The sequence below is a fragment of the Hypanus sabinus genome, chromosome 10 (assembly GCF_030144855.1).
Source record: "Hypanus sabinus isolate sHypSab1 chromosome 10, sHypSab1.hap1, whole genome shotgun sequence".
Taxonomy (NCBI): domain Eukaryota; kingdom Metazoa; phylum Chordata; class Chondrichthyes; order Myliobatiformes; family Dasyatidae; genus Hypanus; species Hypanus sabinus.
This window is the reverse complement of record NC_082715.1, coordinates 53,474,283-53,501,292: the sequence shown is the minus strand read 5'-3', so window position 1 is coordinate 53,501,292 and position 27,010 is coordinate 53,474,283. Positions and strand designations below refer to the sequence as shown.

At 48.7% G+C, this 27,010-nt stretch overlaps 1 protein-coding gene across 5 annotated transcripts in view; it reads right to left on the bottom strand.

Moving 5' to 3' along the window:
- Positions 1-27,010, bottom strand: part of nbas (NBAS subunit of NRZ tethering complex) — a 325,125-nt gene that overhangs the window by 247,953 nt on the left and 50,162 nt on the right. For all 5 annotated transcript variants that reach the window (XR_009514327.1, XM_059981865.1, XM_059981866.1 and 2 more), the window contains exons 13-15: positions 22,387-22,450; positions 18,989-19,182; positions 14,471-14,725 (exon numbers count right to left, since the gene is read on the bottom strand). Coding sequence is in view for 4 of the 5 variants with exons in the window: in XM_059981865.1 (XP_059837848.1) it covers positions 14,471-14,725; positions 18,989-19,182; positions 22,387-22,450 (513 nt within the window). In the remaining variant the exon portion in view is untranslated. The remainder of the gene's footprint in view (positions 1-14,470; positions 14,726-18,988; positions 19,183-22,386; positions 22,451-27,010) is intronic.

Genomic DNA, 27,010 nt, shown 5'->3' with positions numbered 1-27,010 from the left:
CTCCAAAAGGACCACAACCTTGCCATGGTTTGGAAGCTTGTGTGACTCAGTGGCCCAGAGAGCCATGTTAGCTGGAGTCAGGGCATTATGCTTTGGGTCTTGGTAGGGTCACCGATCCTAAACAGGTCAAAGGGTAGAGGCCAGAGTAAGAGTGGTCCATTGGTCCTCCAGGTTCAGAGGTTCAGCTCAGGGCTAACAATCCTAACTTATAAAACAAAATTATTATATGGAAACAGTAATAAAGAATCCTTCTACATCTGAGTGCAATGGTATTCCTCAGTCTTCACCTGGGACTTGCATGACTGACTGCAGTGAGAACCAAGGTGAAGCTACTGACATCATGAAAGAAGCCATCACCACCACCAGAGATGGAGGACCTTCATTGCTGCCCTAAATGCCAGCTACATAACAGGCACCAGGAAAGTAGAAATCCAACAAAGTATAAGGAGTTTTAAGAAATTTGATTTATTGACAAAGCCCTAAGATCCGAAGGAAAACAAAATGGAAATATGACAGACTACTCAAATTTAAATTTCTTGGATGCATAAGTGCAAGTTTGCATCACCAACATTACTAGTCTAGTTGATTTAATTCTAAGGAGGTCATTTATGGAAGATTGTAGCTCACATGAAATCACTGTTTAGCAATTCTCATGCAAAAGGAATAAAAAAAATACATCCCATTTTCTCACACTACAAATAAGCTCTCATATTTTATGCAATGCATAGTTACCCAACAGTTCACAATAATATATTTCAAAGTGATACAGACACTAATGAGAAAGAAATAGGAAGCGGGAAGCTTATTTGAGACTCCTGGGATTGTAAGGATTATAAAAAGTCAAGAGAAGCATAACCTATAACAATCCATTTACATGAGTCTCACTTAACTTAATAGGGCACTGAACAACAGTCTAACATACTGCTCGTCATATTCCAGGTTTAAGAACCTTTGGAAGAAAAGGCACCAAATATAATGTACACTCTATATAAATGTTATTTCTCCAGAAATCATTATGCCTAATATTTTCACATGAACAGACAAGATAATGGAGAATGCAACTTTCAAAGCAAGTTGCTTTAATGTGGTTGACAAGAATTTTAACTATCAGCTAATATCAGTGTTCTTCTAAACTTACTGTTAAAGGTATGCCTGTGGAAACAGAATTAATATTAATACACAGAATTTAGCAAACCTGTTCACTTTAATCTTCTTTCCACTCTGCTTTAGCATCTTATTTTCATGTGCTCACTGAATCTTGAACATAATCCAGGAATTCTAATCCTACTGCAACATTAAAAACTAATTCACAGCTATTAATTCATCTGTAACCGCTCAACAATTTTGTATTTAGCATGCTGGACCTCCACCTTTTAACATACTTCTTCATTTTGCTGGTCAGCCCTGTCTTTCTTCCATTATGATGAAAGAACTTTACCCAGAAATGAAACAAAAAATCTGCAAAAAGCTTCTACCAGTGAGATATTACTTCCCTTTGGCATATATCTTTCACATAAAAGATTAAAATTGTTATACATTACTCAGAAATGCAAGGTCTACTATAAGAACCAAATGAATAATTAACACATGAAATCAAAGTGACTGTGGCGACCCATTTCCTGGCACATCTGAACCGGCTCACAATTAGATAGCCTACGGGGGTTTGCGAGCACAGAGCTTTGGAGCCTCTGCGCCACAGGGGGCAGGTTGAGGGAGTCTTAAAAGTGAGGCTGAAGATTTCGAATAAGTTTTTCCTTCGACTGCAGTTACCGACTCCGTGTCGTAATTTTAGCGCTGCATGTAGCACACCGCTACAATTGGTGACCCCGACAGTCCAAACGATTTTTGGACCAGAAATGACCGACGCCGTCTCTGTTCATGCGGTTTCGTTGAAACTGCCGGGTTTCTGGACACAGCGACCGAACCTATGGTTCCAGCAAGCCGAAGCCCAATTCCACGTTCGCCAGATCACCTCAGAAGACACCCGCTACTACTACGTGGTGAGCTCCCTCGACCAGGACACAGCGGCCCAGGTCACAGAGTTCGAACAGTCGCCCCCGGTAGACGGCAAGTACACGGAATTCAAAGCCCTGCTCCTCAGGACTTTTGGACTCTCACGGCGCGAGCGGGCTGCCCGTTTACTGCACCTGGATGGCTTGGGAGACAGACCTCCATCGGCTTTAATGAATGAGATGTTGTCTCTGGCCGGAGGACACAAGCCCTCCCTCATGTTTGAGCAGGCATTCCTGGAGCAGCTGCCCGAGGACATACGCCTGCTGCTGTCCGACGCGGATTTCAGTGACCCCCGGAAGGTGGCAGCCCGGGCGGACTTGCTGTGGAACGCCAAAAAGGTGAGCGGGGCGTCCATCGCACGGATCTCCCAGCCACGCTCCCAGCAGCAAACCAGTCCAGGCCCGGCCGCAGAGCACGCCAACCCCCGGCCCAATGAACACTGGTGCTTCTACCACCAGCGGTGGGGCGCAGAAGCCCGCCGTAGTCGCCCGCCCTGCAAGTTCCCAGGAAACGCCAGGGCCAGCCGCCGCTGATGGCTACGGCGGCTGGCCATCGGGATAGCCTCCTGTATGTGTGGGATAGAAGGTCGGGACGCCGATTTTTGGTCGATACTGGTGCCGAGATCAGCGTTTTACCTCCGAAGAGTTACGACACCTGCAGCAGGGCACCGGGTCCCCCCCTGAGGGCCGTGAACGGCAGCACAGTAAGGACCTATGGCACCCATTAGGTGCAGCTACAGCTCGGCTCCAGCCAGTTCATGTGGGACTTTACACTAGCCGCCGTAGCCCACCCGGTTCTGGGTGCGGATTTTTTGCGGGCTCACAGCATACTGGTCGACCTGCCCAGGAACAGACTGGTACACGCCGAGACCTTTCAGACGTTCTCCCTGGGTGCAGCCCAGTTGCCAGCCCCTCACCTCGGCTCCATCACGCTGTCCGACAACGACTTCACCAGGGTCCTGGCGGATTTCCCATCGGTTCTGGCACCGCAGTTCACAGCAGCCATGCCCCGACACGGCGTACAGCACCACACCCCGACCCAGGGACCACCCCTCCACACCCGCGCTCGGCGGCTTCCCCCGGACAAGCTCCGACTGGCGAAGGAGGAGTTCCAGAGGATGGAGGAATTGGGGATCATCCGGCGGTCCGACAGCCCATGGGCCTCCCCCCTGCACATGGTGCCCAAAGCGACGGGAGGCTGGAGACCGTGCGGCGACTACCGCAGGCTGAACGAGGCTACCACACTGGACCGCTACCCTGTGCCGCACATTCAGGACTTTGCAGCAAACCTGCACGGCGCACGGATCTTCTCCAAGGTAGACCTCGTCCGAGGGTACCATCAAATCCCGATGCATCCTGACGACGTCCCCAAAATGGCTCTCATCACCCTGTTTGGCCTTTTCGAGTTCCTCCGCATGCCGTTCGGCCTGAAGAATGCCGCACAGACGTTCCAGCGGCTAATGGACGCAGTGTGACGGGACCTGGACTTTGCGTTCATCTATTTGGACGACATCCTCATAGCCAGCAGCAGTTGTCAGGAGCATCTGTCCCACCTCCGTCAACTCTGCGCCCGAATGAGTGAGTACGGTCTTACAATCAACCCCACCAAATGCCAGTTCGGACTCGATACCATTGACTTCCTGGGCCACAGGATTTCTAAAGACGGGGCAACCCCTCTGCCCGCTAAGGTACATGCGGTCCGCCACTTCCCCCGACCCACCACGATCAAAGGCCTTCAGGAATTTGTAGGTATGGTCAATTTCTACCACCGCTTCCTCCCTTCAGCTGCCCGGATCATGCGCCCCCTGTTCGCCCTGATGTCGGGTCCGAGCAAGGACATTACCTGGGACGAGGAGTCCGCCGCCGCTTTCGTTCAAATGAAGGAAGCTTTGGCTGACGCCGCAATGCTAGTACATCCCAGAATGGACGCCCCTACCGCCCTCACAGTGGACGCATCTAACACGGCAGTCGGTGGGGTGCTGGAGCAACTCATCGCAGGTCGCTGGCAACCCCTGGCGTTTTTCAGCAAACACCTGCGGCCACCCGAGCTCAAGTACAGTGCTTTCGACCGGGAACTGTTGGCGCTCTACCTGGCAATCCGGCATTTCAGGTACTTCCTAGAAGGTCGGCACTTCACCGCGTTCACGGACCACAAACCGCTTACCTTTGCATTTACAAAAGCGTCTGAGCCCTGGTCGTCCCACCAGCAATGCCACCTGTCCTACATCTCTGAATACACGACGGATGTCCGGCACGTCTCGGGTAAGGACAATGTCGTGGCGGATGCGCTCTCTCGCCCTACCGTTCATGCCCTTTCCCAAGGGGTAGACTTTGAGGCACTGGCAGAGGCACAGCAGGCAGATGAGGAGATTCCGAGTTACAGAACCGCAGTCTCCGGTTTGCAGCTTCAGGACCTCCCCGTGGGCCCGGGTGAGAGGACCCTACTCTGTGACGTCGCCACCTGCCAGCCCCGTCCCGTCGTCCCGACAGCCTGGCGGCGCCGTGTTTTCGACTCCATTCATAACTTGGCACATCCCTCCATCCGGACAACTGTCCGGATGGTTTCCAGCAGGTTCGTTTGGCACGGACTCCGCAAACAGGTCAGTGAATGGGCCAAAACGTGCATGCACTGCCAGACGGCCAAGGTGCAGTGGCACACCAAAGCCCCACCGCAGCAGTTCCATCCCGCCCACCGGCGTTTCGACCACATTCGTGTGGATATCGTGGGCCCCCTGCCAGTGTCGCGCGGAGCGCGGCACCTCCTGACTATCGTGGACCGGTTCACAAGATGGCCAGAGGCAGTCCCGCTCACCGACACCACCTCCGAATCTTGCGCCCGAGCCCTGATCACCACCTGGATATCTTGCTTTGGTGTACCGGCCCACATTACCTCCGACAGAGGCGCCCAGTTCACCTCCAGCCTGTGGTCAGCTATGGCCAGCCTCTTGGGGACTCAGCTGCACCACACAACTGCCTACCACCCACAGTCGAACGGGCTAGTGGAGCGTTTCCACCGTCACCTGAAGTCGGCCCTCATGGCCCGCCTGCGAGGAGCCAACTGGGCGGACGAGCTTCCCTGGGTCCTACTCGGCATCCGCACAGCGCCCAAGGACGACCTGCACGCCTCGTCGGCCGAGTTGGTATACGGCGCGCCCCTGGTCGTCCCCGGGGAGTTCCTACCAGCCCCACGGGGGCAAGAGGAAGATCCCGCAGCAGTCTTGGGCAGACTACGCGAGAAGCTCGGTAACCTGGCCCCCATACCCACTTCACAGCACGGGCGGCACCCGACCTGCGTACCCAAAGACCTACAGAACTGTAAGTTTGTGTTTGTACGAAGAGGCGGGCATCGGCCACCGCTGCAGCGACCATACGAGGGGCCGTTTATGGTGCTCCGGAACAATGGGTCCACGTTCGTGCTGGACGTTGGGGGGAAAGAGGAGGTTTTCATGGTGGACCGCCTCAAACCGGCCCATGTGGACCTGGCGCAACCGGCCAAGTTTCCGGCACCTCGGCGCAGAGGCCGACCTCCCAAGCAGGTTCCGGCCCAGACTGTGGACATTGGGGGGTGTATCGCCGGTTCTGGGGGGGGGGGGTTATGTGGCGACCCATTTCCTAGCGTATCCGAACAGGCTTACAATTAGATAGCCTACGGGGGTTTGCGAGCACAGAGCTTTGGAGCCTCTGCGCCACGGGGGGCAGGTTGAGGGAGGCTTAAAAGTGAGGCTGAAGATATCGAATAAAGTTTTTCCTTCGACTGCAGTTACCGACTCCGTGTCGTAATTTTAGCGCTGCATGTAGCACACTGCTACATGACATTCACTCAAGCACAAAAAGTCTTCCTGTAGTTGACCAGCATCTAGATTCTATCAACAATGAGTTGGCAATAGAAAAAGACTTTTTTTCCAGAACAAGTTTGTGATCTGATACAATCTTCATGAGAAACATTCTCCCAAACAGATTATCAGCAACATTGCTGGAGATGCTAAATATTATTTAAAATAAAAGATCAAAACCATAAATGTATATGAGATTGGGTAAAAATACTAACATTAATATCAAGCAACACACACAAAATGCTGGTGGAACACAGCAGTCCAGGCAGCATCTATAGGAAGAAGCACTGTCAACGTTTCGGGCCGAGACCCTTCGTCAGGACTAACTGAAAGAAAAGATAGTAAGACATTTGAAAGTAGAAGGGGGAGGGTGAAATCCAAAGTGATAGGAGAAGACAGGAAGGGGAGGGGTGAAGCTAAGTGCTGGAAAGGTGATTGGCAAAAGGTGTACAGAGCTGGAGAAGGGAAAAGATCATGGGACGGAAAGCCTAAGGAGAAAGAAAGGGGGAGGGGAGCACCAGAGGGAGATGGAGAACAGGCAAAGAGTGATGGGCAGAGAGAGAAAAAAAAGGAGGGGGGAAATAAATAAATCAGGGTTGAAGTAAGAAGGGGAGGAGGGGAATTAATGGAAGTTAGAGAAATCAATGTTCATACCTCAGGTTGGAGGCTAACCATTCTTGCCTATCAGGCAGGAGGCTACCCTCTGCCCATCACTCTTTGCCTGTTCTCCATCTCCCTCTGGTGCTCCCCTCCCCCTTTCTTTCTCTCTCGGCCTCCTGTCCCATAATCCTTTCCCTTCTCCAGCTCTGTATTCCTTTTGCCATCATCATGAAGTGTTTCAAGAGGCTCGTCATGAGGGATATCAAGACCCTGTTGCCCCCCTAACTGGACCCCCTGCAGTTTGTGTACCGTCCCAACCACTCAACAGATGACACCATTGCCATCACCCTCACCTGGCCCTAACCCACCTGGAGGAAAAAGACACATACGTTCGGATGCTGTTCATAGACTTCAGTTCAGCATTCAACACAATCATCCCTCAGAAACTGATTGGAAAGCTGAGCCTACTGGGCCTGAACACCTCCCTCTGCAACTGGATCCTAGACTTCCTGACTGGGAGATCTCAGTCAGTCCGGATCGGGAGCAGCATCTCCAACACCATCACACTGAGCACGGGGGCTCCCCAGGGCTGTGTGCTCAGTCCACTGCTGTTCACTCTGCTGACCCACGACTGTGCTGCAACACACAGCTCGAACCACATCATCAATTTCGCCGATGACATGACCGTGGTGGGTCTGATCAGCAAGAACGATGAGTCAGCTTATAGAGAGGAGGTGCAGCGGCTAACGGACTGGTGCAGAGCCAACAACCCGTCTCTGAATGTAAACAAAACAAAATAGATGGTTGTTGACTTCAGGAGGGCACAGAGCGACCACTCTCCGCTGAACATCGACGGCTCCTCCCTAGAGATCATTAAAAGCACCAAATTTCTTGATGTTCACCTGGCGGAGAATCTCAGGTGGTCCCTCAACACCAGCTCCTCAGCAAAGAAAGCCCAGCAGCATCTCTACTTTCTGCGAAGGCTGAGGAAAGTCCATCTCCCACCCCCCACCCATCTTCATCACATTCTACAGGGGTTGTATTGAGAGCATCCGGAGCAGCTGCATCACTGCCTGGTGCGGAAATTGCACCATCTCGGATCGCAAGACACTGGAGCGGATAGTGAGGTCAGCTGAGAAGACCATCAGGGTCTCTCTTCCCGCCATCACAGACATTTACACTACACGCTACATCCGCAAAGGAAACAACATTATAAAGGACTCCACGCACCCCTCATACAAACTCTTCTCCCTCCTGCCGTCTGGGAAAAGGCACCAAAGCATTCGGGCTGTCACGACCAGACTATGTAATAGTTTCTTCCCCCAAACTATCAGATTCCTCAATACCCAGAGCCTGGACTGACACCTTACTGTCCTATTGTCTTGCTCATTATTTATTGTAATGCCTGCACTGTTTTGTGCACTTTATGCAGTCCTGGGTAGGTCTGTAGTCTTGTGTAGTTGTTTTTTACTTCTTTGTGTTTTTTACAAAGTTCAGTCTAGTTTTTGTACTGTGTCATGTAACACCATGGTCCTGATAAACGTTGTCTCATTTTTACTATGTACTGTACATAGCAGTTATGATCGAAATGACAATAAAAGTGACTTGACTTGACTTTCCAGCTCTTAGCTTCACCCCACTCCCTCCTGTCTTCTCCTATTATTTCAGACTTCCCCCTCCTCCTGCTACTTTCAAATCTCTTACTGTCTTTCCTTTCAGTTAGTCCTGATGAAAGGTCTCAGCCCAAAACATCAACAGTGCGTCTCCCTATAGATGCTGCCTGTCCTGCTGTGTTCCACCAGCATTTTGTGTGTGTTGTTTGAATTTCCAGCATCTGCAGATTTCCTCATATCAACATTAATATCAATCATGTTTGAGTTTATTGTCATTCAAACATGCACGATTACACTACCGAATGTCATTCCTCCAGACCAAGATGCACAACTCACACACAACATATAACCATATAACAATCACAGCACGGAAACAGGCCACCTCGGCCCTCCTAGTCCGTGCCGAACTCTTAATCTCACCTAGTCCCACCTACCCGCACTCAGCCCATAACCCTCCACTCCTTTCCTGTCCATATACCTATCCAATTTTACCTTAAATGACACAACTGAACTGGCCTCTACTACTTCTACAGGAAGCTCATTCCACACAGCTATCACTCTCTGAGTAAAGAAATACCCCCTCGTGTTTCCCTTAAACTTCTGCCCCCTAACTCTCAAATCATGTCCTCTCGTTTGAATCTCCCCTACTCTCAATGGAAACAGCCTATTCACGTCAACTCTATCTATCCCTCTCAAAATTTTACATACTTTGATCAAATCCCCCCTCAATCTTCTACGCTCCAATGAATAGAGACCTAACTTGTTCAACCTTTCTCTGTAACTTAAGTGCTGAATCCCAGGAAACATCCTAGTAAATCGTCTCTGCACTCTCTCTAATTTATTGATATCTTTTCCTATAATTCGGTGACCAGAACTGCACACAATATTCTAAATTGGGCCTTACCAATGCCTTGTACAATTTTAACATTACATTCCAACTTCTGTACTCAATGCTTTGATTTATAAAGGCCAGCGTTCCAAAAGCCTTTGTTATGAATGTACCACAGCTCTGAGGGGCCGAAGGAGCAGGAGCAGCCCCCTCCTTCCGGAGAATCGCAAGATCGCTATTAATTCGGGTCTCGGACCCAGGAAGTGAGAGACAATGCAACGGTTTTGGCCATTGTTCTTAGAGGCACCTGTGTGACGTGCATGTCCCTGCTACGTGACAGCTACCATGGATATGGACACCCTCGGGCAATGTGGGGGTGGGGATTGCATCACCCTACTTTGATGGACATCTACAAGTCTGCAAGTCAAGATAAAAGGGGATTGCAGGAGGCAGTACCCCAGCGACGCACCAGAAGGACACCCTCGCTCAGTGCTCCCGTGGCTGAAAGCCACTCAACGCTACGTGCGCTCCTAACTCCTTTGCCTGGGGAGCGGGTGGCTGATAATACCGAGAAGGACTTCGAACTAACAACGGGGAAACAACGCTCCCCTGATTTAACAGAGTGACCTCATAAAGACCCGGGCAAGTTTTTCTGTTTTTCACCGATCCCTCTAAAACACGTGAAGCCCAGCGATTCCCCAAAAGACTTCTGAGTGACATTTATATTTCCAACGGACAATATATTATCCTCTAGACAACAGTTGAGATTACTTCTTAATGATAAACATTACTATACCCGCGCTTTAGATTGAGTATTGACGACGTGCATTATCTGAATGTTTGTATTAACCTTACTTTTGTGCCCCTTTATAAATAAAAACGTTTGAAAATAGTGACATCAGACTTCAACGGACCTCTCTATCTTTGCTGGTAAGTTATCCAATTATGGGATACGTAACACCTTCTTCACCACCCTATCTACATGAGACTCCACCTTCAGGGAACTATGCACTGTTATTCCTAGATCTCTCTGTTCCTCTGCATTCCTCAATGCCCTACCATTTACCCTGTATGTTCTATTTGGATTATTCCTGCCAAAATGTAGAACCTCACACTTCTCAGCATTAAACTCCATCTGCCAACGTTCAGCTCATTCTTCTAACCGGCATAAATCTCCCTGCAAGCTTTGAAAACCCACCTCATTATCCACAACACCTCCTACCTTAGTATCATCGGCATACTTACTAATCCAATTTACCACCCCATCATCCAGATAATTTATGTATATTACAAACAACATTGGGCCCAAAACAGATCCCTGAGGCACCCCGCTAGTCACCGGCCTCCATCCCGATAAACAATTATCCACCACTACTCTCTGGCATCTCCCATCTAGCCACTGTTGAATCCATTTTATTACTCCAGCATTAATACCTAACGACTGAACCTTCTTAACTAACCTTCCATGTGGAACTTTGTCAAAGGCTTTGCTGAAGTCCACATAGACTACATCCACTGCCTTACCCTCGTCAACATTCCTCATAACTTCTTCAAAAAATTCAATAAGGTTTGTCAAACATGACCTTCCACGCACAAATCCATGCTGGCTACTCCTAATCAGATCCTGTCTATCCAGATAATTATTAATACTATCTCTAAGAATACTTTCCATTAATTTACCCACCACTGATGTCAAACTGACAGGTCTATAATTGCTAGGCTTACTTCTAGAACACTTTTTAAACAATGGAACCACATGAGCAATACGCCAATCCTCCGGCACAATCCCCGTTTCTAATGACATCTTAAAAATCTCCGTCAGAGCTCCTGTTATTTCTACACAAACTTCCCTCAAGGTCCTGGGGAATATCCTGTCAGGACCCGGAGATTTATCCACTTTTAAATTTCTTAAAAGTGCCAGTACTTCCACCTCTTAAATCGTCATAGGTTCCATGACTTCCTTACTTGTTTTCCACACCTTACACAATTCAATATCCTTCTCCTTAGTGAATACTGAAGAGAAGAAATCGTTCAAAATCTCTCCCATCTCCCTCGGCTCCACACATAGCTGACCACTCTGACTCGCTAAGGGGCCAATTTTATCCCTCACTATCCTCTTGCTTTTAATATAACTGTAGAAACCTTTCGGATTTACTTTCACCTTATTTGCCAAACCAACCTCGTATCTTCTTTTAGCTTTTCTAATCTCTTTCTTAAGATTCCTTTTACATTCTTTATATTCCTCAAGCAATTCCTTTACTCCATGCTGCCTATATCTATTGTAGACATCCCTCTTTTTCTGAACCAAATTTCTAATATCCCTTGAAAACCATGGTGCTTTCAAACCTTTAACCTTTCCTTTCAACCTAACAGGAACATAAAGATTCTGTACCCTCATAATTTCACCCTTAAATGACCTCCATTTCTCTATTACATCCTTCCCATAAAACAACTTGACCCAATCCACTCTCTCTAAATCCCTTCGCATCTCCTCAAAGTTAGCCTTTCTCCAATCAAAAATCTCAACTCTCGGTCCAGTCCTGTCCTTCTCCATAATTATATTGAAGCTAATGCTATTGTGATCACTGGACCCGAAGTGCTCCCCAACAAATACATCTGTCAGCTGACCTATCGCATTCCCTAACAGGAGATCCAACACTGCCCCATCCCTAGTCGGTACTTCTATGTATTGTCGCAAAAAACTATCCTGCACACATTTCACAAACAACACAAAGTAATATTACCACAAATAATAAAATGTATTCCAGATGGTTAGCATATAGCACAAGGTGTACTTACAACACAAATTAAAAAGAAAATAGTATAATGCTCCTGGCACTTCATACATGATGAGATTGGGGGGCGGGGGGGGGGGGGGGTCAGGATGTTCAGTAATCTCACAGCCTGGGGGAAGAAGTTATTTCCAATCATAACAGACGTTGTTCTTATCCTACTGTATGCTCTGCATTATGGTATAGCATCAATTAGACTTTGGGATGGACAGGAGGGATCTTTGGAACTGTTAAGAGCCCTGGGTATGCAGCAGTCCTCATAAATATATCAGATGGGTGAAAGGGAGACCCTTTTGATCCTCTCAGTAGTCCTTGCAATTCTTTGTAGGATCCTGCAGTCAGATGCGATGCAATTCCTATACCAGATGGTTACCTAGCTGGTCCAGACACTCTCAATGATGTTCCTGCAAAAATTGGTTAGAATGGCAGGTGGGGTGGGGAGCCTTATTTGCCCCTCAGTCTCCTTAGGAAGTGGAGATGCTGCTGTGCGTTCTTGACTAAAAAGGTAGTGTTGAAGGACGGGGGGGGGGGATCATCTGTTATGGACATTTCCAGAAACTTGGTGCCCAACTCTCTCCACAGAAGAGCCATTTATGTGCAGTGAGAAGTGGTCAGCCTGCACTTTCCTAAAGTCCACAATCATCCCTTTAGTCTTGTCAACATTGAGACTCAAGTGGTTATGCTCATACCATTCTACAAGCCACTCTACCTCCTCTCTGGATGCACTCTCATCCTTATTGTTGATGAGGCCAACCACTGTTGTCAGCTGTTGTCACTGTTGATTTGATTTGAGCTGGAGCTCAATGCACCCAGTGATGTGTGAACAGAAGCAGGCTGAGCATGCAACCTTAGAGGCGTGATGATTATCCTGATGTAGCTAAAGATGTTGCTGCCAATACGGACTGACTGTGATCTTTCTGTCAATAAAGTGCAAGATCCAGTTACAGAGAGAGGTACACAGATCCAATGAGGACAGTTTACACACCAGCTTCTGAAGGATGATAATATTAAATGCCAAGCTGAAGTTGATAAACAGGACGCTGGTGTATTCCCCCGCCTCTGCCGCATCTATTCTCAGGATGAGACTTTTCATTCTAGAATGAAGGAGTCATCCTCCTTTTTCAAAGAAAGGGGCTTCTTTCCTGCACCATCAACTCTGCCCTTAACAGCATCTCTTCTATTTTGCGCACGTCTGCCATTACTCCACCCTACCAGGGGCAAGATTCCTCGTTCACCCCACCAGCCTCTGCGTCCAGTACATAATTCTTCCGCCACCTCCAATGGGATCCCACCACCAAGCACCCCCACTTCTCCCCCCACTTTCTGCTTTCCACAGGGATCATTCCCTACTCAAATTCCTTGTCCATTCGTCCCTTCCCACTGATCTCCCTTCTAGCACTTATCCTTTCAAGCAAAACAAGTGCTATGCCTGCACCTACACATCTCCTCTCTCACTACCATTCAGCATCCTGAACAGTCCATCCAAGTGAGGAAACATTTCACCTGTGAATCTATTGGAGTCATATACCGTGTCCAGTGCTCCCAGTGTTGCCGCCTGTATAATAGGTGAGACCCAACATTGATTAGGAGACCACTTCACCGAGCATCTATGCTCCATCCACCTGATAAAAAACGGGATAGCCCAGTGGCCACCCATTGTAGCTCCGCTTCCCACTCTAATATGCCTTCTCCACTGTCGTGATGAGGTCACACTCAGGTTGAACAACACCTTGTATTCCATTTGGGTAGCCTCCAATCTGATGGCATGAACATCAATTTCTCGAACTTCCGGTAATCCCTCCCACTGCCCCTCTACTTCACCATTTCCGATCCCCTTATTTCCATCCCCTCCCTCTCATGCTCCTCCCCGCCTTTTCTTTCTTCCATAGCCTTCTGTCTCTTTTACCAATTTACTTCCCAGCTCCTTACTTCATCCCTCCCCTTTCAGGTCTCACCTAGCACCTTGTGTTTCTCTCTCCCCTACCCCCACATTTTAAATCTACACCTCAGCTTTTTTTCTCCAGTCCTGCCAGAGGGTTTCAGCCTAGAACGCCAGCTGTACTCATTTCTTAGATGCTACCCAGCCTGCTGAGTTCCTCCAGGATTTTGTGTGTTGCTTGGATTTCCAGCATCTGCAGATTTTCTCTTGTTTGTGCTGGAGTATGAGACATCATTTTTCAGGATGGAGTGCAGGGCAGAGGAGATGGCATTGTCGGTGGACCAATTTGAGCGATAAACCAACTGGAAAATGTCCAACATAGGAAGATGGGATTTATTGTGATCCTTAAGCAACTGCTCAAAGCACTTCATTATTGCTGAGGTTAGTGCCACCAGACGGTAGTCATTAAGGCAGGTTACTGCCACCCACTTGGGAACTGGGTTGATAATAATTCATTGGAAGCAAACAATTCTGACAGATAGTTTACTATCACCTAAAGATACGATGTTCTCAATACCAAAAACTCAAAGGCATGCAAGACAAATTCTTGGGAGTGAGCATTGACCATCAACCTGTAAAATGAACTCTGTTTCCACAGATTATGCCTGACCAGCTGAGTATCGCCATTTGTATATCAGTTCACTTTTGCATATTATGGATATCAAAATCTCATTTATGACATTGTGATTCACTGATATTTAATTAACACATTAATTACCCAATGTTGTTTTACAATCAGTATATAAATCAATTGAACTTAATCTGGTGAAATAATGCTTTGAATTGGACATGAACACTTCAAGTAAATTTCCTATGTATTTCTCGGTCATTTATTTTTGAATTTATACTGACCTTTCTTTGATAAAGCTCCTCTGGAGTTGTGGACCTCAAGCTTACAAGCCTATAGGTTTTTGTGATCGTTCGTGGTCGTTTTCGAGGTGGTGCAAATCGCTCCATTTCTGTGAGGTAATACAGGCCCTGTTTTACATAGCCAAAGTATCGAGCTTTGGCAGAGGATTCATCATCTGAGTCAGAATCTTCATCACCATTATCATCTACTGAATTATTCTCCAAACGATATCTCTTGTGAGCCAGTTTAACTTCACACTGAAAAGATAAAAATATATATATAGGGAAAACTTCAGCATTCAAATATCCAGCTACACACACAAAATGCTGGTGGAACACAGCAGGCCAAGCAGCATCTATAGGGAGAAGCACTGTCGACGTTTTGGGCTGAGACCCTTCGTCAGGACTAACTGAAAGGAAAGATAGTAAGAGATTTGAGAGTAGGAGGGGGAGAGGAAAAGGCGAAATGATAGGAGAAGACTGGAGGGGGTGGGGTGAAGCTGAGAGCCCGAAAGGTGATTGGCAAAAGGGATACAGAGCTGGAGAAGGGAAAGGATCATGGGATGGGAGGCCTAGGGAGAAAGAAAGGGGGAGGGGAGCACCAGAGGGAGATGGAGAACAGGCAGAGTGATGGGCAGAAAGAGAGAAAAAAAAGGAGGGGGGAAAGAAACTAAATATATCAGGGATGGGGTAAGAAGGGGAGGAGGGGCATTAACGGAAGTTAGAGAAGTTAATGTTCATGCCATCAGGTTGGAGGCTACCCAGCCGGTATATAAGGTGTTGTTCCTCCAACCTAAGTGTGGCTTCATCTTGACAGTAGAGGAGGCCGTGCATAGATATATCAGAATGGGAATGGGACGTGGAATTAAAATGTGTGGCCACTGGGAGATACTGCTTTCTCTGGCGGACAGAGTGTAGGTGTTCAACGAAACGGTCTCCCAGTCTGCGTCGGGTCTCACCAATATATAAAAGGCCACACCGGGAGCACCGGACGCAGTATACCACACCAGCCGACTCACAGGTGAAGTGTCGCCTCACCTGGAAGGACTGTCAGGGGGCCTGAATGGTGGTGAGGGAGGAAGTGTAAGGGCAGGTATAGAACTTGTTTCGCTTACAAGGATAAGTGCCGGGAGGGAGATCGGTGGGAAGGGATGAGAGGGATGAATGGACAAGGGAGTCGCGTAGGGAGTGATCCCTGCGGAAAGCAGAAAGGGAGGAAGGGAAAGATATGCTTGGTAGTGGGATCCCATTGGAGTTGGCAGAAGTTACTAAGAATTATACGTTGACCCCGGAGGCTGGTGGGGTGGTAGGTGAGGACAAGGAGAACCCTATCCCGAGTGAGGTGGTGGACGAATGGGGTGAGGGCAGATGTGCGGGAAATGGGTTTGAGAGCAGAGTTGATGGTGGAAGAAGGAAAGCCCCTTTGTTTAAAAAAGGAAGTCATCTCCTTCGTCCTGGAATGAAAAGCCTCATCCTGAGAGCAGATGCGGCGGAGGCGGAGGAATTGTGAGAAGGGGATAGCATTTTTGCAAGAGACAGGGTGGGAAGAGGAATAGTCCAGGTAGCTGTGAGAGTCTGTAGGCTTATAGTAGATATCAGTAGATAAGCCGTCTCCAGAGATGGAGATGGAAAGATCAAGAAAGGGGAGGGAGGGAGGTGTCAGAAATGGACCAGGTAAATTTGAGGGCAGGATGGAAGTTGGAGGCAAAGTTAATGAAGTCAACAAGCTCAGCATGCGTGCAGGAGGCAGTACTAATGCAGTCTTCGATGTAGCGAAGGAAAAGAGGGGGATGGATACCCCTATAGGCTTTGAACATGAACTGTTCCACAAAGCCAACAAAAAGGCAGGCATAACTGGGACCTATGCGGGTGCCCATGGCTACACCCTTGGTTTGGAGGACGTGGAAGGAGCCAAAGGAGTAAGAACTGATTATTGAGAACTAATTATTGGGAGTAAGAACTAATTCTGATAGACAGAGGACGGTGGTGGTAGAGGGGAATTGGTTAGGTCTGGAATCCAAAAAGAAGCGGAGAGCTTTGAGACCCTCCTGGTGGGGGATGGAGGTATATAGGGACTGGACGTCTATGGTGAAAATAAGGCGGTGGGGGCCAGGGAACTTAAAATCATTGAAAACATTCAAAGCGTGAGAAGTGTCACGAACATAGGTGGGAAGGGATTGAACAAGGGGGATCAAACAGTGTCAAGGTATGCAGAAATGAGTTCTGTGGGGCAAGAGCAAGCTGAGACAATCGGTCTACCTGGACAGGCAGGTTTGTGGATCTTGCAGCTGAGACAATGGGTCTACCTGGACAGACTCTCACAGCTACCTGGATATTCCTCTTCCCACCCTGTCTCTTGCAAAAATGCTACCCCCTTCTTACAATTCCTCCACCTCTGCCGCATCTGCTCTCAGGATGAGGCTTTTCATTCCAGGACGAAGGAGATGTCTTCCTTTTTTTAAACAAAGGGGCTTCCCTTCTTCCACCATCAACTCTGCTCTCAAACGCATCTCTCCCATTTCTCGCACATCTTCCCTCACCCCATCTGCCCACCACCCCACTTGGGATAGGGTTCCCCTTGTCCTCACCTACCACCCCACCAGCCTCTGGGTCCAACGTATAATTCTCCATAACTTCCGCCAACTCCAATGGGATCCCACTACCAAGCACATCTTTCCCTCCCCCACTTTCTGCTTTCCGCAGGGATCGCTCCCTACGCAACTCCCTTGTCCATTCGTCCTCCCCCATCCCTTCCCACCAATCTCCCCCGTGGCACTTACCCTTGTAAGCGAAACAAGTGCTATACCTGCCCTTACACTTCCTCCCTCACCACCAGTCAGTCCTTCCAGGTGGGACGACACTTCACCTGTGAGTCGGCTGGTGTGGTATACTGCGTCTGGTGCTCCCGGTGTGGCCTTTTATATATTGGTGAGACCGGATGCAGACTAGGAGACCATTTCGCTGAACACCTACACTCTGTCCGCCAGAAAAAGCAAGATCTCTCAGTGGCCACACATTTTAATTCCAAGTCCCATTCCCATTCTGATATGTCTATGCACGGCCTCCTCTACTGTCAAGATGAAGCCACACTTAGGTTGGAGGAACAACACCTTATATACCGGCTGGGTAGCCTCCAACCTGATGGCATGAACATTGACTTCTCTAACTTCCATTAATGCCCCTCCTCCCCTTCTTACCCCATCCCTGATATATTTAGTTTCTTTCCCCCCTCCTTTTTTTTCTCTCTTTCTGCCCATCACTCTGCCTGTTCTCCATCTCCCTCTGGTGCTCCCCTCCCCCTTTCTTTCTCCCTAGGCCTCCCGTCCCATGATCCTTTCCCCTCTCCAGCTCTGTATCCCTTTTGCCAATCACCTTTCTGGCTCTCAGCTTCATCCCACCCCCTCCAGTCTTCTCCTATCATTTTGCATTTTCCCTTCCCCCTCCAACTTTCAAATCTCTTACTATCTTTCCTTTCAGTTAGTCCTGACGAAGGGTCTCGGCCCAAAACGTCAACAGTGCTTCACCTTATAGATGCTGCCTGGCCTGCAGCGTTCCACCAGCATTTTGTGAGTGTTGCTTGAATTTCCAGCACCTGCAGATTTCCTCGTGTTTGCAAATATCCAGCTTTTCCTTTTGAAAAAGTAGCCCTAACTTATGGAATAATTGACAAAAGAGCAGAGATACAAAATCCAGCAAAATAAATTTGACACATGCACAGATCACATCTTCAACAAAAGCACATTTTAAACCTCTGCAAATATTAAATAATTTTTTTTCCATTCAATGTACATAATGGGGTGGATACTTCACTCAGCAAAATACAAAAACTCTCTAATGATTATTCTCAACAATTAAGAATGTCTGTGGAGAATATTCTTCTTCCCTAGTAGTCACTGAAGTGCTTAGGGGATTCCTGCAAATAAACATGTCATCAGAGATCTCACCAATGGAAACAATGCAGATGAGAAAAGAGAGAGACCAACGATATATCGTTAGGGATCATGCAAGGCAACACAGAGCATTAAGTAAAGCCACAGTAGCTATTTCACTGGCTACAGCTGAATACACAAAAGTGGAAAACAAACAGGCATTATGTCATCATAGGATGACAGTGAAAAGGTACAGAGTTAAAGACAAAGGTGTAGACAAAAGCCAAGATAAACCATGAGGCAAAAACCCAACAGAAGACTCAAATATCTGGCATTCTGGAAAAGTTGGGTAAGTATAAGGAAGATTACAATGCAGTCAAGAATACTGAGTAGGAAAGAAGGTTGGAGATGAGCGAATAAAGGTTGCTTTGTATTAGAAGAACTATCCTACCAGTGTTGGGGAGGAAAAGAAATCGGGCCCATTGAAAATATTCAACAATTTTTTAAAAATCAATTAAAATATAATAAAAGACATGTAAGTGTTTAAAAAATTGAAAAAGAGAATCATTAAACACGTTCTATTATTAAGGTTTAAAGTTCTAGACATTCACAATTTTCATGCAAATCCAAACAAATCAGAAATAATCAGTACCTCTAAGCTCATAAAGCTTCCGTCATGGGCTGCAGTAACTTGAGGTGAAGGTTCAAACCATTCACACGACTGTCCAAGCAGGTTTTTCAATGTTTTCACAGAAGAAACAGTGAGAGCACCAGAACAGCGGGCCAGAATAACAGAATTATTGGCCCACCAGTTCACATCATTGAGCGGATAAAATGATGATCTGTCTGAAGGACAAGTGATATTGTACAAATTAAAGTTCTTCCAAGGTAATTAAACAAGACAAGCTTAAGTTGATTTAAATATCCAGAAAAGAAAGGGAAATATAATCTTGAAAATACTATCAAGGACCTTATGCTTTCAGGTGCATATGACACATAAATTCTTCTCTGGCTACCAGCCAGATCCCAGTGTCAATTTTAACCAATGTTTTGATGACAAACTCTTCATCAGAGATGATGGCTGGGCATGTCTAGACCAGTGGGATATTTACTTAACTCCTGTTATCCGTCCCTCCTGATTGGTTAGTCCTCAATCATTTGTTTAAAATTGTATTCCAGTATTTATTTAGACAGAGACTTTAAGGTCTTTGTTGAAATTCTTATTCTCTATGCTTCCTTCACCAGGTGGTCCCAAAGGCCGTTGGTGTGACACACCATTTCTTGTGTCATCAAAGTCAATCTTGTGATAATTGCATATACAATGTGCTACTGCACCAATTTCTCTGCGTAACCCAAACAGATACACCTTCTATGCTCCTTGATGCAGATTTCCACCGTGCTGATATATACTACTCTGCATTCAGAGGGAATCCTGTAAACGTCAGCTGTCCAATTTTAAAAAGCTGTACAATTTTAGAGTGGGAAAAAAAAGGAAAGGAGCACCATGCAAAAGTTTGGGCACCCCAAGAAATTTGAGCTCTCAGATAACTTTTATCAAGGTCCCAGACCTTAATTAGCTTGTTAGGGCTATGGTTTGTTATCATTAGGAAAGGCAGGTGATGCAAATTTCAAAGCTTAATAAATACCCTGACTCCTCAAACCTTGTCCCAACAATCAGCAGCCATGGGCTCTTCTAAGCAGCTGCCTAGCACTCTGAAAATTAAAATAAATGATTCCCACAAAGCAGAAGAAGGCTATAAGAAGATAGAAAAGCGGTTTCAGGTAGCCATTTCCTCAGTTCATAATGCAATTAAGAAATGGCAGTTAACAGGAATGGTGGAGGTCACGTTGAGGTCTGGAAGACCAAGAAAACTTTCTGAGAGAACTGCTTGTAGGATTGCTAGAAAGGCAAATCAAAACCGCCTTTTGACTTCAAAAGACCTGCAGGAAGATTTAGCAGACTCTGGAGTGGTGATGTACTGTTCTACTGTGCAGCGACACCTGCACAAAAATGACCTTCATGGAAGAATCATCAGAAGAAAACCTTTCCTGTGTCCTCACCACAAAATTCAGTGTTAGAAGTTTGTAAAGGAACATCTAAACAAGCCTGATGCATTTTGGAAACAAGTCCTGTGGACTGAAGAAGTTAAAATAGAACATTTTGGCTGCAATGGGCAAAGGTATGTTTGGAGAAAAAGGGTGCAGAATTTCATGAAAAGAAAACCTCTGCAACTGTTAAGCACAGGGGTGGATCGATGATACTTTGGGCTTGTGTTGCAGAGAGTGGCACAGGGAACATTTCATTGGTAGAGGGAAGAGTGAATTCAATTAAATACCAGCAAATTCTGGAAGCAAACATCACACCGTCTGTAATAAAGCTGAGGATGAAAAGAGGATGGCTTCTACAACAGGATAATGATCCTAAACACACCTCAAAATCCCTGATGGACTACCTCAAGAGGCACAAGTTGAGGGTTTTGCCATTGGCTCTCACAGTTCCCCAACCTAAGCATCATCGAAAATTTGTGGATAGATGTCAAAAGAGCAGTACATGCAAGACGGCCCAAGAACCTCACAGAACTAGAAGCCTTTTGCCAGGAAGAATGGGCAAAAATCCCCCAAACAAGAAATGAAAGACTCTTAGCTGGCTACAGAAAGTGTTTACAAGCTGTGATACTTGCCAAAGAGGGTGTTACTAAGTACTGACCATGCAAAGCAAACTTTTGCTTTGGGCCCTTTTCCTTTTTTGTTATTTTGAAACTGTAAAAGACGGAAATAAAAAAGTAATCTTAAAATATTAAAGAAATGTGTCATCTTTAACTTTATGCCTTTTGGAAATCAGGTCATCTTTTACTCGCTTAGCTATTCACAGTAACAGAAATTTTGACCAGAAGTGCCCAAACTTTTGCAAGCCACTGTATTTTGGTCACCTGTGGAAATCAGTGATAGCAGAACATTACATATAAGACAACCACAGGATTGACTTCAGCTCAAAACTTCTGTGCTGTACCAATGGCTTTTGGAACCTCCTCATGAAGGAAACCATTGAAATAAAACTAGAGAATAAGAATTTCAATAGAGACGAAGGCCTCCTCTACATCGGCGAGACCCAATGTAGATTGGGGGACCGCTTCGTCGAGCACTTCTGCTCCGTCCGTCACAACAGACAGGATCTCCCGGTTGCCACCCACTTCAACTCTGCTTCACATTCCCATTCAGATATGTCCATACATGGCCTCCTCTACTGCCATGATGAGGCCAAACTCAGGTTGGAGGAGCAACATTTCATATCATGAACATCGAATTCTCCAACTTCCGGTAGTTCCCTCCCCCTCCCTTCCCCCAACCCACTTTCACTCTGCCTCCTCTTCCAGCTGCCCATCAACTTTCTCATGATTCTGCCTTCTTCAACTATCCATAGTGCTTTCCCCTTACATTCCTTCTTCACCTTTCCTCCCTATCCCCTCCCTGCTTCCCCTCCCCCACCCTTTGATCCTTCCTCTGATTGTTTTTTCACCTGGCACCTGCCAGCCTTCTCCTTCCCACCCTCTCCCCACCTTCTTTATAGGGCCCCTGCCCCCTCCCTCTTCAGTCCTGACGAAGGGTCACGGCCAGAAACGCTGAAGGCTCATTTCCACGGATGCTGTCCGATCTGCTGAGTTCCTTCAGCGTGTTGTACGTGTTAAGCACACAATTTACTCTGTGAACAGAGTTGCTGACTGATAAGTAAGTCAAAATTAACATTTTCTCTAATTTGCCTGGTGCCTTACATCTGTAGTATAGTACCTTTTATTTATATGCAAATTCTACTGCATGCGAAAAGTGGTTTTATAGGAGTCTTGTCATCAAACCAAGAAAGTGTATGGAATTTTAAATGAAAAGTTAGTGTACTCAGAGTAGAAAACACACAGATTAGAAAATATGAATTATCATTTCAATGACAATCTCTGAAAATGACACTGTTGAACAACATTTCTAAAAATCCATCCTTTATGAAAATTTGAAAAAAATCTGAAAAAAAATCATTCTATTATTCAGAATATCTCTTACCCTTCATTTTTTTCCTCTTTTCCACTGATTTTGACCAGTCGGGATTAATGGCATCAAATCCATCCTGGGCAAAACATTTGAAAGTTACAAACCTTTTATCCATATAGGAAAAAGTGATACAACATCTATTCGTAACACAAGGATAAAGTTTTATTTTCCTTTATATGGAAATTGTTGCCATTTTCAATAGCAATACAGCCTATACACTCCACTTTAAGAGTTGTTTCAAAGATGTTATAGCTTAAACTGGAAGTAAAATATTAAAAAAGTGGTCCAGATTAAATGTCCTAATAATCTGTAAAGTGTGTAGTAGTAATTAACTGATAACCAAGATATCAATTGGTGCTCTATGTTGCAGAAACAACAAACCCCGAGTAAACGATGCCAATGGAATTCTACATTTTATTAGTGAAACAAGTTAACATGATAATGAGCTTGATGTACAGTGCATCCACTCCCACAATCCAGCACACCAGCAGTCCACTGCTGCACATAACATTGAGTCCAGCAGGATAAACAGATTGTCAGATGCACTCGCCAAAAGGCAAGTATTGTAGCGGTGTGCTACACGCAGCGCTAAAATTACGACACGGAGTCGGTAACTGCAGTCGAAGGAAAAAACTTCATTCGAAAACTTCAGCCTCACTTTTAAGCCTCTGTCAACCGGCCCCCCATGGCGCAGAGGCTCCAAAGCTCTGTGCTCGCAAACCCCCGTAGGCTATCTAATTGTGAGTCGGTTCGGATACGCTAGGAAATGGGTCGCCACATAACCCCCCCCCCCAGAACCGGCGATACACCCCCCAATGTCCACAGTCTGGGCCAGAACCTGCTTGGGAGGTCGGCTTCTGCGCCGAGGTGCCGGAAACTCGGCCGGTTGCGCCAGGTCCACATGGGCCGGTTTGAAGCGGTCCACCGTGAAAACCTCCTCTTTCCCCCCAACGTCCAGCACGAACGTGGACCCGTTGTTCCGGAGCACCATAAACGGCCCCTCGTATGGCCGCTGCAGCGGTGGCCGATGCCCGCCCCTTCGTACAAACACAAACTTACAGTTCCGTAGGTCTTTGGGTACGCAGGTCGGGTGCCGCCCGTGCTGTGAAGTGGGTATGGGGGCCAGGTTACCGAGCTTCTCGCGTAGTCTGCCCAGGACTGCTGCGGGTTCTTCCTCTTGCCCCCTTGGGGCTGGTAGGAACTCCCCGGGGACGACCAGGGGCGCGCCGTATACCAACTCGGCCGACGAGGCATGCAGGTCGTCCTTGGGCGCTGTGCGGATGCCGAGTAGGACCCAGGGAAGCTCGTCCGCCCAGTTGGCTCCTCGCAGGCGGGCCATGAGGGCCGACTTCAGGTGACGGTGGAAACGCTCCACTAGCCCGTTCGACTGTGGGTGGTAGGCAGTTGTGTGGTGCAGCTGAGTCCCCAAAAGGCTGGCCATAGCTGACCACAGGCTGGAGGCGAACTGGGCGCCTCTGTCGGAGGTAATGTGGGCCGGGACACCAAAGCGAGATATCCAGGTGGCGATCAGGGCTCGGGCGCAAGATTCGGAGGTGGTGTCGGTGAGCGGGACCGCCTCTGGCCATCTTGTGAACCGGTCCACGATAGTCAGGAGGTAACGCGCTCCGCGCGACACTGGCAGGGGGCCCACGATATCCACATGAATGTGGTCGAAACGCCGGTGGGCGGGATGGAACTGCTGCGGTGGGGCTTTGGTGTGCCGCTGCACCTTGGCCGTCTGGCAGTGCATGCACGTTCTGGCCCAGTCACTGACCTGTTTGCGGAGTCCGTGCCAAACGAACCTGCTGGAAACCATCCGGACAGTTGTCCGGATGGAGGGATGCGCCAAGTTATGAATGGAGTCGAAAACGTGGCGCTGCCATGCAGTCGGGACGACTGGACGGGGCTGGCCGGTGGCGACGTCACAGAGTAGGGTCCTCTCACCTGGGCCCACGGGGAGGTCCTGGAGCTGCAGACTGGAGACTGCGGTTCTGTAACTCGGAATCTCCTCATCCGCCTGCTGCGCCTCTGCCAGTGCCTCAAAGTCTACCCCTTGGGAAAGGGCATGAACGGTAGGGCGAGAGAGCGCATCCGCCACGACATTGTTCTTACCCGAGACGTGCCAGACATCCGTCGTGTATTCAGAGATGTAGGACAGGTGGCGTTGCTGGCGGGACGACCAGGGGTCGGATGCTTTCGTAAACGCAAAGGTAAGCGGTTTGTGGTCCGTGAACGCGGTGAAGGGCCGACCTTCTAGGAAGTACCTGAAATGCCGGATTGCCAGGTCGAGCGCCAACAGTTCCCGGTCGAAAGCACTGTACTTAAGCTCGGGTGTTTGCTGAAAAACGCCAGGGGTTGCCAGCGACCTGCGATGAGCTGCTCCAGCACCCCACCGACTGCCGTGTTTGATGCATCCACTGTGAGGGCGGTAGGGGTGTCCATTCTGGGATGTACTAGCATTGCGGCGTCCGCCAAAGCTTCCTTCATTTGAACGAAAGCGGCGGCGGACTCCTCGTCCCAGGTAATGTCCTTGCTCGGACCCGACATCAGGGCGAACAGGGGGCGCATGATCCGGGCAGCTGAAGGGAGGAAGCGGCGGTAGAAATTGACCATACCTACGAATTCCTGAAGGCCTTTGATCGTGGTGGGTCGGGGGAAGTGGCGGACCGCATCCACCTTAGCGGGCAGAGGGGTTGCCCCGTCTTTAGTAATCCTGTGGCCCAGGAAGTCAATGGTATCGAGTCCGAACTGGCATTTGGCGGGGTTGATTGTAAGACCATACTCACTCAGTCGGGCGCAGAGTTGACGGAGGTGGGACAGATGCTCCTGACGACTGCCGCTGGCTATGAGGATGTCATCCAAATAGATGAACGCGAAGTCCAGGTCCCGTCCCACCGTGTCCATTAACCGCTGGAACGTCTGTGCGGCATTCTTCAGGCCGAACGGCATGCGGAGGAACTCAAAAAGGCCGAAAGGGGTGATGAGAGCCGTTTTGGGGACGTCGTCAGGATGCATCGGGATTTGATGGTATCCCCGGACGAGATCTACCTTGGAGAAGATCCGTGCGCCGTGCAGGTTTGCTGCAAAGTCCTGAATGTGCGGCACAGGGTAGCGGTCCGGTGTGGTAGCCTCGTTCAGCCTGCGGTAGTCGCCGCACGGTCTCCAGCCCCCCGTCGCTTTGGGCACCATGTGCAGGGGGGAGGCCCATGGGCTGTCGGACCGCCGGATGATCCCCAATTCCTCCATCCTCTGGAACTCCTCCTTCGCCAGTCGGAGTTTGTCCGGGGGAAGCCGCCGAGCACGGGCATGGAGGGGTGGTCCCTGGGTCGGGATGTGGTGCTGTACTCCGTGCCTGGGCATGGCCGCTGTGAACTGCGGTGCCAGAACCGATGGGAAATCCGCCAGGACCCTGGTGAAGTCGTTGTCGGACAGCGTGATGGAGCCGAGGTGAGGGGCTGGCAACTGGGCTGCACCCAGGGAGAACGTCTGAAAGGTCTCGGCGTGTACCAGTCTCTTCCTGGGCAGGTCGACCAGTAGGCTGTGAGCCCACAAAAAATCCGCACCCAGAAGCGGTTGGGCTACGGCGGCCAGTGTGAAGTCCCACGTGAACTGGCTGGAGCCGAACTGTAGCTGCATCTGACGGGTGCCATAGGTCCTTATGGTGCTGCCATTCACGGCCCTCAGGGGGGGACCCGGTGCCCTGCTGCGGGTGTCGTAACTCGTCGGAGGTAAAACGCTGATCTCAGCCCCAGTATCGACCAAAAACCGGCGTCCCGACCTTCTATCCCAGACAAACAGGAGGCTATCCCGATGGCCAGCCGCCGTAGCCATCAGCGGCGGCTGGCCCTGGCGTTTCCCGGGAACTTGCAGGGCGGGCGACAACGGCGGGCTTCTGCGCCCCACCGCTGGTGGTAGAAGCACCAGTGTTCATTGGGCCGGGGGTTGGCGGGCTCTGTGGCCGGGCCTGGACTGGTTTGCTGCCGGGAGCGTGGCTGGGTGATCTGTGCGATGGACGCCCCGCTCACCTTTTTGGCGTTCCGCAGCAAGTCCGCCCGGGCTGCCACCTTCCGGGGGTCACTGAAATCCGCGTCGGACAGCAGCAGGCTTATGTCCTCGGGCAGCTGCTCCAGGAATGCCTGCTCAAACATGAGGCATGTGTGTCCGTCGGCCAGAGACAACATCTCATTCATTAAAGCCGATGGAGGTCTGTCGCCCAAGCCATCCAGGTGCAGTAAACGGGCAGCCCGCTCGCGCCGAGAGAGTCCGAAAGTCCTGAGGAGCAGGGCTTTGAATTCCGTGTACTTGCCGTCTGCTGGGGGCGACTGTACGAACTCCGCAACCTGGGCCGCTGTGTCCTGGTCGAGGGAGCTCACCACGTAGTAGTAGCGGGTGTCTTCTGAGGTGATCTGGCGAACGTGGAATTGGGCTTGCTGGAACCATAGGTCCGGGCGCTGTGTCCAGAAACCTGGCAGTTTCAACGAAACCGCATGAACAGAGGCGGCGTCGGTCATTTCTGGTCCAAAAATCGTTTGGACCGTCGGGGTCACCAATTGTAGCGGTGTGCTACACACAACGCTAAAATTACGACACGGAGTCGGTAACTGCAGTCGAAGGAAAAAACTTTATTCGAAAACTT